The 14,437-nt window shown below is 42.9% G+C and overlaps 1 protein-coding gene across 2 annotated transcripts in view; it reads right to left on the reverse strand.

Annotated features, from left to right (window-relative positions):
- Positions 1-7,023: 7,023 nt before the first annotated feature.
- PPL (periplakin) overlaps positions 7,024-14,437 on the reverse strand; it is a 119,503-nt gene continuing 112,089 nt past the window's right edge. For both annotated transcript variants that reach the window (XM_077449459.1, XM_077449458.1), the window contains 4 exons: positions 14,035-14,118; positions 11,630-11,743; positions 11,434-11,526; positions 7,024-10,546 (listed from right to left, as the gene is read on the reverse strand). In XM_077449459.1, coding sequence (XP_077305585.1) covers positions 7,883-10,546; positions 11,434-11,526; positions 11,630-11,743; positions 14,035-14,118 — 2,955 coding nt within the window. In that variant the 3' untranslated portion in view covers positions 7,024-7,882. The remainder of the gene's footprint in view (positions 10,547-11,433; positions 11,527-11,629; positions 11,744-14,034; positions 14,119-14,437) is intronic.

The following is a 14,437-nucleotide window of genomic DNA, read 5'->3' on the forward strand; positions in this document are numbered from 1 at the left end:
GCATCAGAGTCCGCAGATTGAGTTCCTCCTTGCACTGTAAGGGGGAATCCTGCAAACTCTGATGTAAAGGGGAATGCCAGGAACTCTGATGTGGGGGGGGGGGGAACTCTGGTGACTAGAGACCACCTTCCGTACAGTGAATACACTAAAGTAAGGGGGTTACTAATATAGGGGGGAAACCTTTATATCAGTGCCCCCTTACATCAGTGGCTCCCCCTCAGTTTGGCCTGGCGGCACTGTCACTGACCTCCTCTCAGGTGCATCGCGCAAAGCTCAGTCAAATGGCTCCAGCTTGGTGGCTCTGGGTTTTATCCTACAGGAGATGGTCAGAGGCTGCGGATATGCTACAGGAGACGGTCAGGGGCTGCGGATATGCTACAGGAGACGGTCAGGGGCTGCGGATATGCTACAGGAGACGGTCAGGGGCTGCTGATATGCTACAGGAGACGGTCAGGGGCTGCGGATGTGCTACAGGAGACGGTCAGGGGCTGCGGATATGCTACAGGAGACGGTCAGGGGCTGCGGATGTGCTACAGGAGACGGTCAGGGGCTGCGGATGTGCTACAGGAGACGGTCAGGGGCTGCGGATGTACTACAGGAGACGGTCAGGGGCTGCGGATGTGCTACAGGAGACGGTCAGGGGCTGCGGATATGCTACAGGAGACGGTCAGGGGCTGCGGATGTGCTACAGGAGACGGTAGGAGAGTGCGGACATGATACAGGAGACCAAAATGTGCTCACTGCTACTTATTCAGATAAAAATATATGAATAAACACCTCAAGACCATCAAGCACAATACATAATCAATTATATTATGAGCAAACAATACACACAAACTATACATACACAATATACAGCAGCACTTTTCATCAGAAAATCAGGCAAATCATATGCTGCTGCCTACCCTCTCATGACATGCTGGGATTTGCAGTGCCCCAGACATATGAGGTGGTAACTCTGGAGAGGACTCAGGAGGCTGTGCCTGGACTGGACTGGTGAGCACTGCAGGCAATAGTTAGAGATTGGGGGAGATCTCAGAAAACGTCCTCCCTAGTCAGTTTAGAAGCAAATAGCAATGCAGATCTGACACACAAAAAACGATGTACTGACTGTACACAACAAGCCTGCTACACAACCCATTCTCTGCCCACCTCCTCCTGCCCACTAAGACAAGGCAATGAGAGACATTTAACTAATCATTGCTTACCCTCCTCTGCTAGGCTGAGGACAGTCCGTCCGGTGTCTTGTCAAATAGCGTCCTCCATCAGATAGTGTCCCCTGCGTACTTCGCATGCGCAGTACACAGGAACACAGATTCGGAAATTTGCCGAGGATGAACGGCACCTGCGCCGTGAGTCCAGGTTCTATCCCCACTATCCAAGTGGACATAGAGTTAGAATAAAAAAGAGCCGAGCGCAGCGAGGCCGAGCCCGAAGCGTGGCGAGCGAAGCTCGCCCGCGAGGGGCCCTCTAAAATTCACAACCCTATGTCCGCTTGGATGGTGGGGCTACCACCTCCACTTACGGCGCAGGCGCCGTTCAGCTTCGGAGATTTTCTGAAGCTTCGTCTGCTCCGTACTGCGCATGCACTATGGACACTATGTGATGCCCGGACTCTATACGCCAGAACACCGGCTCCACTGCAGGCTGACTCCTCCCGTCCTCCTTCCAGCATCTCCTGTGTAGAAATCGAATAAGGCGCGCTGTGGAAGGAAGGGGGGAGGGAACAAGACTAGTAGCAGGCGCAGCAGTGTCAGAAAGATCATCGGGATGCATCGGAGACTCTCGGCATGCTTCGGAACTGCACATGCGCAGTTCCGAGCCGGGACCGTCAGATTTTTTTATTCACTGATTTTCACAGGCATGGAAAAATAGCCCCGTTTTTAGGGGCTGCCCCTAAAAACACGGATGGTTGGGAACACTGCCAGGGGGGGGCAGTTTTTAATCTTTGCTGCTCCTTTGAAATGTGGATGCAATCCACTTCAGAATAGTGCAACTTTTCCCCCCATGTTATAGCAGATGTCTACAACCAGAGAAGTGATTTTAATTATTTAGCATTCATAGGTCTGTCTTTTTATAAAGGAATTTTTGGCAGTTGCACAGGGCCCCATATCAGAATGGCGTTCCATTCAAATGCAATGGCATTTTTATATATTGTGGATGCTGGGGAGTGGAGAACAGGACATGTGACATAAGTTACTCTTTAAGAAGCTGGAGGATCATTCAACTTTAGCATCTGCCCGAAACTGATATGGGAATTAGCTAGATTTGTCTTTAAATTGTATCTGAGCTGTCCATAAATACTCATGGCAGCCAATTCACTTCCCTTTTGAGTTCTTTAATCTTTATTAGAAAAATGACATCTGGATCCTGTGTTTGAAAGAGAGCATTAGCCACTTTCCAGCGTAAGAAGTATCTCTAAAATAGCTATTAGGGATGGCCTTGCGGTTCAGTTGGCGGTCGGTTCACTGCAAATTTTGCGTGTTCGCGATTCACCAAACCGGCGGACTTCTGGCACTGTTCGCGCGGCGGACATATGCGTTTACATTGTGAAAGAACTTTGACCCATGATGACACATCCATCATGGGGTACAGGACAGCCAATTGAGACATTTCAGCACTTGGACATTCCGCCTACCTTATAAATAGACCTGATTTGGCGGCCATTTTACATTCTGTCTTTTGTCAGTGTAGGGAGAGGTTGCTGTGTGGAGCAGGGACAGACTGTAGTGACACAAATCACTAGGTATTAGGTCCACAAAAGTATTTTTAAGGACTGGTATAGGTGTACAGTATATAGGGTTCTGGTGCACTGCTGCTGACTGCTGTGCTGCTGATTGCTGAGTGCACTGCTGACCGTTTCTGCAGCTGTTTTTTGTCAGTGTAGGGACAGGACGCTGTGTGGAGCAGGGACAGTCAGTTTAATCACTAGCTATTACTATTAGGTCCACAAAGGTCCTTTTAAGGACTGGTATAGGTGTACAGTATATAGGTTTGTACACGTATAATATACTTTCTTTCAAATATAGAAAGCCTATTATACTTGACGGCTGACCGATTCTGCAGCTGTCTTTTATCAGTGTAGGGACTGAGGGACAGTCTGCAAATCACTAGGTACTAGGTCCACAAAGGTCCTTTTAAGGACTGGTATAGGTGTACTATTTGGTGTGCAGTATATAGGGGTGTAATACACGTATAAAATACTTGCACATATAGAAAGCATAGTATAGTGCATTTCCACTGTGCAGCATTGTGACTGCTGAGCGGTTCTGCAGCGATACTACAAAGAGTTCTGGTGTCAGTGCTCTCTATCACGGTGCTGGTGTGGTGTCAGTGCTCTCTATCTCAGTGCTCTCTATCACGTAGCTGGTGTGGTGTCAGTGCTCTCTATCTCGGTGCTGGTGTGGTCTCAGTGCTCTCTATCACAGTGCTGGTGTGGTGTCAGTGCTCTCTATCTCGGTGCTGGTGTCAGTGCTCTCCATCTCAGTGCTGGTGTCAGTGCTCTCTATCACGGTACACACCTCTGCAGTTTGCTTTTGATCTGTTTCTGCAGTGCCTTTTGCTGTGCGTTTTGATTTCTGTGCACGTGATTTTACTGCAATTTGCATTTTTGCTTTTTTTTTGGGCAGATTAAAAAACACAAATTGCTGCAAAAACACATTACATGCTTTTCTGCAGCTTCTCCATTGAAGTATATCGAACCAATAAAGCACCATTTTGCGTTAAAAGTCCCTGACACTTTCAGATGTGAACGTGTCCCATAGGAAACCATGTAAATGAACTGTAGTGCATTTTTGCAAAAAGCACCAAAAAACACATAGATGTGAACCAGATCTAACACGTTTAGTACATAATGGGGTTAAAAAAAAAAACGAAACTTAGCCCTTTATAGTAGAAAAAGCAGATAATCACTACTATAAGGGGTTCATTTTTTTTACTGTAGAACAGTGAAAGTAATATTTACAGTAGCGATTATTTGCTCTTTTTGTACTATAAAGGGCTCATTTTTGTTTTCTTTAACCCCATTATGTTACTGGCCGATTAATTGATTATGAAAATAGTAATCAATTAATTTCATAATCGATTAGTTGTCGATTAATCGATTAGTTGTTTCAGCCCTACTATATACCAATAATTGGTATCAAATGTATATTACGTTTAAAAAGATGCGTAAAATGGTTGATGCATAGCAGTAGAATGTGACTAATAAAATAACTAAACTAACTTTTGAGCGTTTATCTATTGCTATATATTTGCGTTACACATGCCTAAATTATTTATTGTACATATTACATGTGTACACAAGAGCACCTTTGCTTGTGTTTAGTCACATATTCTGTTAGAGCCTTTCAGTGCTTTCCTTCTGGTGAAATGTTGTGGTATAATCACTGAACTTTATATGAAATTGGCTTCATCCATCCTAGGTTCATCAAAACAAAAGGCATGCAATGTCTTACAGGTTGTTTTCTTTAGAAAGCAGCCTCAGCAGGAGTAGAAAATACTTTCGGGCTCCTGAAGACCTATTCCTACAGCTTTCAGCCCATACCTCTGTATGGGCCCTCAGTTTGAAAGCTGCATGGCTTGTGAATGAAGTACAACAGTACTCATCAGTGCCCTCACGGTTCATTGAGAACTACAAGCTGCTGCCGCAGTGACACAAGGTACTTGTAGTTCTCTTATTCACAGGGTCCCGTGAAGGAGTGACACATCTGTGTGGGCAGAAGCAATTTTCAAAATGTGGGTGTGGGGAGAGGATCCATGGCTTGCTTTCACAGGAGATTTTTTTGGGGGGGGGGGGGGGGGGGGTGTGTGAGGAGGATAAGCTGGAGCACAATACACCCCAAGTATGGGTGGAGCATGCTCCAAAACGTGAACTTGTCCTTCAAATATTAGCCATTTTTCCAATATTCACCAGTCCTCTTCTGCAAAGGGGTGTTTGATTGGCCTGTCCAGGAACATGGCACATAACTTACATCTGTCCATGTTTTTTATTGCACCCAATTTTCTTGTTTGAACGCTGGCCCTATGCCAACTGGTTTATAGTTGGGGGGTAACACTTGTGGCCTTTTTGCCCAGAAGTAGTAGCATTGTGTTTCTTTAAAAAAAAACAAAAAAAACTGTATAATTTCTGTGCTTTATGGCCACTGGAAAAATGCATGCAGCATTGTCCACTTAAACTGGGTAGTCCAAAGCTCAGGGTTTCCTTGGGTCTTTTAGTATCTGCAACCAGTTCTGCCAGGATGTTATTGTATGTGTATAAAATCAAGAGCGTGAGGAAAAAATGTACCGTGTGGAATTTTGTATTTCACTTGGTGACTTTGTGTAAATACAATTGTATGTTTTTCTCAGTGGGTTTTTTGCTCATTACTGTAAATAAAACAACACTCTAAGGCTTGGGTCACACTGCCGTGGCCATAAAGTAATGACTTCATTGCGGTTTGCTTAAAACTTAATAGAAGTCAAAGTTAGTTGTGATGAAGTTATAAAAAAGGTAGTGCAGGAACCTTCTAAGTTGCTGTGACTTGAGTCGCACCAGTTAGGACGGTTCCATTGCAGTTATTGGGATGCGACTTTGAACTCTCAAGTCGTAGAACAAGTTACAGCAGTGTGAAGCATGCCTAAAGCAGCTCATAGAAGTCGTTTCTAGAAGAAAAAAAACTGATTCCCCTATCCATCCCATGATCAAGATAAAGAAATTCTCCCTGCAGAGCTATTGTTTTGACAGCAAGGAGACCTCCCTGCAATCAGAATACACTGATCAGCATTGCAGGCTATAGCCTGCAGTGCTGATTGAGCAGGGAAAACCTAGCAGGATGGGTTGTACAGAGGTAGGTCGACTTCTATATAACCACAGTGTGCCTATACGTGAATCAATCCCTAGTGAACTGGCTGAATTTTGATCCGTGTATGGCTGGCTTAACAGTTTATGAAATCCAACTCAGAACTTAGTGGCACTGAACACACAGTGAAGGTCTGCTATGTCATAAGGAGCATCTACAAATGTTAACTATGCCCCAAGCAGTACCCTCAAAGATTTACCTTGTGTCTTCAATTATTCCTGAAAAAGAATGCTTTTCCTGGTATGTGAGGGTGCCTAGGCCTACAGTGTCAAAGTTTAAAGGTCATATAAATCACTGCTGCCTCAGACTGCTAGTCTCAGGAGATTCAGGGTCAGAATTGGTGATGTCACTATTGTGCTGCTTACCGTTCTCCTTGCTGGAGATTCTGACATGCAAAGCCCTGCCTCCATCAAAATGGCCACCTTCATACAAAGACACAGTGCAGAATAAGCCATGGTAAGTCAGTAATGGGGGAAAAGTTTAACAGGAAGCCCATCAATAATCGTAAATAGTCCTTTGCTTGCATTTTCTTTTTTTTGGGGGGGCATAGCTCCCTCCAGTTGAGCACCAGGTTGATTTAAAACCAACAGTTTATTTCAGTTACTCAATTAAAAAGAATATGTTTTAATAGTTCTAGTGTAACTAATGGAATTCTTATTTGTGAGTTCCAGCACAAGAAGACAGGGGGAGAGTGTGACATCCCATGAGTGCTCTCGAAAACATGAAGAGGCTCCTGGTCCTTTAAGGGGGGATTGGGCTTCCTCCATGGTCCATCTGCCCCTCATCTGTCCATTAATGCATGTGCTTCCATTGTGGAGATGCTTATAAACATAAATTCATTAGCGTTAGGACTGCAAGCATACACAGGGTGCCGTAAAAAGGCCTTGCAGCTTATGCATGCGTTTGCAAATGTGTGCTAACTAATTCCCTGTTTTTAACGCAGACTGTTGGACAGGTTAATTTGGTCATTTAGCAGACTGGTTGGTAAGCTGAGCTATGGTATGTTCTGTCTTTGTTTTTCCCATCAATCCAATGGTCCCATCTCCGTGATATTCTAGCTCCAGCAAAAGAAGCCCACACAGATTTCTCTTGACAGTGTTGCTTTAAGATCGAATTTGATGTTTGCCAAAAAAAAACAGCTTTTATAGAAACAATTTTGCCAAATAATTCAGCCCACAAGGTGTTCAAAACCACCGCATCTTTATTTAGCGATACCATAAATAAAATGTTTCTGTAATTGCCCTAGCCCACTCAGAAATTAACAAAAGATATACAGAAAAGAGGCTGTGGCCAGCATGCCACAAACTTTTGTCTAAAAAGAGTTGGGTTAGTAATGCACCACCATAGACATGTAACAGGACAGAAACTGTGCTTATCTAAACCATATACCAAATTATATAAATCACTTTTATTCCAAGTCACAGGGAGAAAGAGAAGAGTATACACCAAATACGCCTTTGTGGTTTTGGTTATTTTACATTCGCAATATCTGTTCAGTGCATGTTTTGTAAAGATGCATATTCTTTGGCGTTTTGGCATGAAAGTTACATAATACAACAAAGAATGTGGTAACAAAAATACATAGGCACTTTGTCATATATTTTGCATAAACTTGTGTAGATGCTTATAAAGTCAAGAGCTTTCCCTTATCTTTATACATTTCCATATCTTCAGGAGTGTGACCTATAAAAATAAGATAACGCTTTCATTTTTGATGATTTTTTTTTTTTTTTGTTTCAATTTTTATGGCTATGCATGCTTTACCTCCTTGACACAGCTCTTGAGATCAGAATTTGGCCTAGGTAATGGGATGTTATGGGCTCCAGAAATGAGCCACAATCACATTTTCGAGTCTGCAGACCACTAAGAACACAGCATTGTAATAGTGAAAGATCTTACAGTATGTGCATGGTTCAAGATAGTAACAGAAGCAAAGATATTTTGCTATTGATAAGAGTAACAGACCTATGAATGGCAGCTGTATCTCTGTTCAGTGTCCATATTTTGCCCGCTATCAGCGGAGTGACTTCACCTCAAGCTTACTACTTCCCAGAAACTAAGGCTGCAAGTTCTTGGATGGACATCTCTTTGTTGAGGTAACTCTCGTATTGACGTTTAGTAATGCGCCCATTCCTTAGGGCATCTTCTATGTCAAATTTCTTGCCTGACTTCCTATCAAGGATAACTGTGGAGTCACCATTTGGCCCTTTAATGGTGGTTTCCTCCCAGTCGCATTCTTGGCTTTGTAAGTTGACATACATTTTCCAGTCGATCAAGCCCAAGTTTCGAGCTTCTTCCGGTGACATTTCTCGGCCAGTGTCAGGATCGATGACGACAATAGAGCGGCGGAGATGGTTTTCTCTCTGTTCCCTCTTAATCTGCATGGTCTCGAAGCGTTTGTTAAGCTGTTCAATTTCTGCATCTTTGTCTCGAGATATCTTCTGTAGTTCCCTCAACTCTTTTTCCAAAGAAGCCAAGCGAGAATCTAGGTTAACACCACTGTCAACTTGAGTTAAGCTTCTCAGGCCCTGAGCTTCCTTTATGGTAATCTCAATCTCTGACTGCAGGTGACGGGTCTCTAGCTGTAGACTTTGTTTTTCCATCTGAAGTTTGTGGACTTCCTCTCTTAAGTATTCCAGTTCCTTGTTGGATTTGGAGTTGCTGAACTCTAATTCTGAAAGATGTGCATGGAGGCGGTCAACCTCTGCTTCTAAATCTCGCTTATGCCTGCTCTCTTCCTCCATCATGGACTTCAGCCTCTGTATTTCTTGCTCAGTTTCAGCATCTTTTTCAACTTCTATTTTCTCTGTGAAAACAACTTTTTCCTTAACCTCCATCTTCTCCAATACACTGAACTTTTTCCTTAGTGCCTCCAGTTCAGTCTCAAGAATTTGCCTTCTGTGCCTCTCCTCTTCTACTTGAAGTTTTAGCATGTTGTGTTCTTTCTCTTGCTGAGGATCTTGTTGTAGGATGACCTTTTGCTTCAGTGTTACTTTTTCTTTTGTCTCAATCTCTCTTTGCTCCAGCTCAATCAACCTATTTTTAAGCTTCTGGATCTCCAGCTCTGCCTCCCGTCTGGATTGTCGTTCCCTATCAAGCTCTTCAAGCTGGCGTTCAAGCTCTGATTTCTTCCACTGCAACTTGCGTAACTCCTCTTGCAGAGAATCCTTTTGTTTAAGCTCAGTTTGAATGCTCTTTGAAAAACTGTTGACTTCAGACTTCAACAGAGGATCCTCTTCGTATTTGACCACATCCTGCTGTACCACCTTTTCTCTCACATGTGACAACTCTATTTCTTTCTGCCTGATCTTTTCTTCTTGGGTCATTCTTTCACGTTCTAAATCAATACGCTTCTTCTGCTCTTCAGCCAACTTGGATCGTAAGGTTTCAACCTCCTTTTTGTTTTCAGGGTCTTCACGATATTGTAGAACCTCTTGAACCACCTCCTTAACTTGTACTTGAGGTTTTGTATCAATCCAACTTTTTATCTCTTGCTTAAGCTGATTGATCTCTAGCTCAGAACGTTCCACCACTCTAGTCTTGTCCAAAATCTCCCCACGGAGCCTCTCTAGTTCAGCCACAACCTCTGGATCTGTCTTGTGCTTGATAACTTCTTTGGTTATCTCCTTCACTTCCACTTGTGGACCACGTGCTTTAAGGGCTGCTAGTTCGCTCTGGAAGCTTTTCAGTTGCTCCTCTGCAGCACGATATTTCCTTTCTTGCTCAACCAGCTCAACCCGTAAGTTGGTCAGTTCACTTTCAGCTTTAGGATCTGGTCGAATGATCTCACGTACCTTCTCTTGGACTACAACTTTAGCATTTTCCTGCTCCATTAGACTTATCTTCCGTATTAGCTCATTTTTTTCTCGTTGAGTCATGCGTATCTTTGAAGACTCATCTTCATACTGCCTACGAAGGTCAGATACTTCCCTTTCAGAGGCAAGGTCCTTCTCTACTTTCAACACTTCCTTTACTGTGATCTTGCCTTCAGCCATAGCTCTCTCCTTCTCCAAACGTTTCAGTTTCTCCTGTAGGAGCTGCAACTCTTCTTCCTCCTTTTGACGTTGAGCATTCTCTCTCTGCATGTTCTCCTGAAGTGTCCTATGTTCTGAAGCCAACTGAGGATCATTTTGAAGCTTAACAACTTCTTTTTCTGTGATCTTTTCTTGGGGTTTGTTCTTTTCTTCTGTCAATATAAGGATGCGTTCCTTCAAGTTGGTAATCTCATTTTGCTTTGTGCTCTTTTGACGATTCAGTTCCTCAAACTCTTCTTTGAGCCTTTGGAAATCTTCCTGCTGATCTCTGTCCTTCTCAATTCTTAGTACTTCTTTAACTATATACTGCTGCCCGCCTTCCTTTTGCTCATACTCTAAGGTCCGAACCTTTAGTCTCAGGGATTCCAATTCATCCTGCAAAGATTTATTCCTACGCTGCTCCTCTGAAAATCTTTCAAGAACCTTATGGTAGTCCTCTTCCAGTTGAGGATCTGGAACTTTCTTCAGAACTTCTTTCTTTACTATAGTCTCTTGAGGTTTTTGATTTTGGAGATAAATTATCTCCTCTTGAGTGCTTCTTATCTCAGATTCCAATTGCTGCCGTCTTTGTGCCTCATCAGCCAACATATTCTTAATCTTCCAAGTCTCTTCAGGGGGTTTCTCAGAACGAACCATCTGGACTGACTCTTGTCTTATTTCCTCATCTGGCTGCTGTATATATGAAAAAAAAAATATATTTTTTAGGTTTGGCGTAATGCCACATCATATGCTGCGAAATATCTTAAGACATTGGCTGTGTCCTAAAATAAATCGAATTGATGCTATGGACAATTTGTCAGAAAGCAGAAAAGTTGCATGATTAGCCTCTAGTTGAACCAGCCATTCCCCAGCCTATATGCCACATGCTAGGTTGAATTCAGTTGCACTGGTATCTCTGAGGCTCTCCAGATGACATCCCCTTGCTTAAAGTACTTCTAAAGAATAAACTGTTTTAAACTGCTGCTACCTGTAGAAGTAGAGCGTATACTCATCCTACTAGGTGCTCATGCTGCTTAACACTGCTCTGCTCAGTAGAACTGGTTTTCCACGGTCCACTGGGAAACTGACACTTCTGGGAGTGTCCATCTTTGTCCCTTGTGGTTCTCACTGGTTCTTCTCTTTCAAATTATGTCACTGCAGAAGAAAGTGACAAAGTCAGAAGGAGGAACCAGCAAGAGCTGCAGGGACCTAGGACCTCACAGTAGACAGGGGACCTTTCCAAATAGAGCAGGGTTTGGTAGCATAGGAACCAGTAAAGGAGAGTATTCACTCTTCCTATACAGGTAACAACAGTTTTAATACTCCCCCACACTTTAAGCTTGGACAATGGACAAACATGGCCATCAATCTTTTTGCATTTTACCTATCCAAGCAAAACTTTAATAGCTCTGAATAGAATTACTCTTTAAAATTTAGCCCCAATATTATTTTAGTTCTCCTACAGTTAACACTGGAAGGAATTTCTTTCAGTTACAGGCCAATTAAAATCCATTATTTGCTTAGCCCAAGCTCTGTGAACTTTCATCGAGAACCGATGTGCAAAAAAAGTTAATGTTTACCTGACGCAGTAGGTTCTGTGCAAATTCCAGGGTCTGCAGCCTCTGCTTGTTGACGGCGCTGGCCTCTGTAAACCTTGCAGACAAATCTGCCTCCTGTTAAAAAAAAAAAAAAAGAAAAGCAAGAGTGTTTATGGTTCAGGAAGTCTGAAGCTTGCATTTAAAAAACTATAGAAAAAAGTTAAGGCTTTCAAAGTACCTCATCCTTCACTTTGTTTGCAGGTGACAGGATTCTGGAACGTTTAGAATAGGAACTTCTCCTATTCTCCATATCCAGGACTGACCGCAGCTTCTCAGCATCCATTTCATAATCCTGTTTGATAACAGATGAGATCCATGAACACCCAAAAATAGATTGCATCATAGATGCCAAGGGGGAAGCTTATGGATTTAGTAAAGAAGGTATTATTTTTGGCTGCTAAGGTCCTTTAGGTTGTGACTCAATTCTGACTTTATTTTTAGAGCCTTTAATGCAGGGGTGCGTAACCTGTGGCCCGTGACCTCAAAACCAGGGAAGGGCATGATCATGCTCTTGAATGGCAGGTTGGCAAGCCCAGAACAATGGGTTGCCGGCCCACCATCCCAGAACATCGGAATGCATTGAACCAACAGTGGAGGAAGTAGACCGCTTTCTCTGTAGTGTGAGCTCCTGTCGCAGGGAGAGTCATACAAAGTGCACTTCACCTGGGATCTTTCTAGCAGCCTGGAGAGTGATGCCAGCAAAAGCTGGAAGAGGGAAAAGGTCATGTTTCATTTATAAAACATCACATACAGTACACTTTTGCAAATGGCATATCACGCTGATCTGCAGGTGCAGCTCAGTTCACCTTCAGGTTAGCTGCAACAAGCCATAGACTTCTATTAGATCCTATGGGTTTGGTGCGCTTTCTGAAAGTGCACCAAAACTGAATGCAGGAGTTTGGTGTGCTTTCAGAAAGTGCATCACACCCGCAAGATGTAATCGAAGTCTATGTCTTAGTGCAGCTAAAGCGCAGATGCACTGAGTGCAGCGCATCAGTTTGAAAGCAGCCTCATATGTAGGAGGCATGTTTTATATTGGGGGGGGGGGGGGGGTGATAAAACTATAGTTCATTGTGGCCCGCACCCGGTTACCAAATCACTTAAGTGACCCTCGCTTTTCAAAAGGATGAGCACCCATGCCTTAATGTTTCATCTGATGGGATTTTCTCAGTGCTTCAAAATCAAAGGCAAATTGAAAATAAAAACAAAATACGGTTATGCTCTAACTAATATGCAAGTAGACCTTAACCTTATAAACGTAATAAGTAATGAATTAGTGATAACTCAAAGACAGTCCCAACTATAGGTAATTCTGTGATGGTAAATCAAAGTTCCAATCAAATTCTTTTGCAAAACGTGAGTCAAAAAAGTGAAAATCGGCATGTGAACACTTCAAAACAATTCATGTGATATTTTGCTTGACAGACATCGTGAATCCACCACCATAGGGAATGTGCGCTTACCAGCTGCACAGACAAAGAATGCCTGTGGCTAACACCCAGCAGGGGCCTTTTTTTCTCAATGATGTTCTGACACTAACAGAGTCATCGCATCCAAGGGGCATCTGATCTGGAACGTAGCTGGACGAATCCTCCACTTTAGTCTTATACACATCTCAGTAGATGATGGCATAAACGTAGCTCAGAAAAAAAATGCAAAGAGTGGCCATAGGTAAAACCTGCAAGGTTTTTTATTTAAACATTAAAAAACAAGACAACGTCAAACCTGTGACGAAACGCGTAGGAAGGAGCAACGTGCTGACGTCACCTCGCGATACGTCCCGTTGCTTGTTAGCATGGGCGGGTGTACTGCAGCCGGTTGGCCACATATGTTTAACAAGTTTTTTATCTATCTACCTATATTTACCTATGGCTACTCTTTGCATATTTTTTATGAGCTACGTTTATGCCATCATCTACCGAGCTGTGTACAAGCCTAAAGTGGAGGATTCGTCCAGCTACGTCGCTGGATGTGGTGACTGTATTAGTGTCAGAACATCGTTGAGAAAAAGGCCCTGGCTGGGTGTTAGCCACAGGCATTCTTTGTCTGTGCAGCTGGTAAGCACGCATTCCCTATGGTGGTGGATTCACAGTGTGTCAAGCAAAAAGTCACATGAATTGTTTTGAACTGTTCACATGCCAATTTCACTTTGACTCACCTTTTGCAAAAGAATTTCTGATTGGAACTTTAATTTCATTTCCAGCGCAGTCTTTTTTTTCTACTATATATGCAAATTGAAAATAGGTGAGTGAAGAACAAACACCTGGAGACACGGGAAAAAAAAAAAAAAAAAAGAAGTTGGGTACCAATTGGCTACCCATCCATCTTCTGATCCCATTAACAGGACTGGATTTATAGTTTTGTAATCCTATGGGCGAGCTTTTGCCATCATAAAGGAAAAAGAGCAAAAAACAAAACAAAAAAACAAAACGAATGGAGCCACCACATCTAAGGGGTAGTAAGCTGCAATATATTACACTATTGCTTTTCGGTTACACTAAACATTTTTTTTTATTTTTATGAAGTAAAACTTCATACTAAGCTACAGGATTCAATTTTTTTTCCACCCAACTATATATTTACCTTGGCTGCCTGCTCATATTGCTGCGCGCTGCTGGTCACATGATCCAGTTCTTGCTCTCGGTCAGCGATCTCACTCACTAGAAGCTGCCGAAAAACAAAACAAAAGCAAATTCAAAAAACCTTGTTAACACATGCTCATAGAGAGAGAATTCTTTTATAGTAGTGGTCTTACCTATTGTTTCCTATTATAACATCTCTGGGCTTCACTACAAAGTTATGAAAAAAACTGTTGCCAATAGTAACTACTTACAAGTAATCACTTGTTATGGTCTACACAGAGTTAATGAGGCCTTGTAAGATCCTGGGAAAGAGGCCAAAGGTGGAGCAGGAAGCTCTGAAATGCATATCCATGTCCACAGGACAACCCACACGACATTGCTTCCACACCTGCTTCCCTGTGCAC

This window comes from Lithobates pipiens, unplaced genomic scaffold (assembly GCF_037356315.1).
Source record: "Lithobates pipiens isolate NorthernLeopardFrog02 unplaced genomic scaffold, aLitPip1_a1.2 Scaffold_22, whole genome shotgun sequence".
Taxonomy (NCBI): Eukaryota; Metazoa; Chordata; class Amphibia; order Anura; family Ranidae; genus Lithobates; species Lithobates pipiens.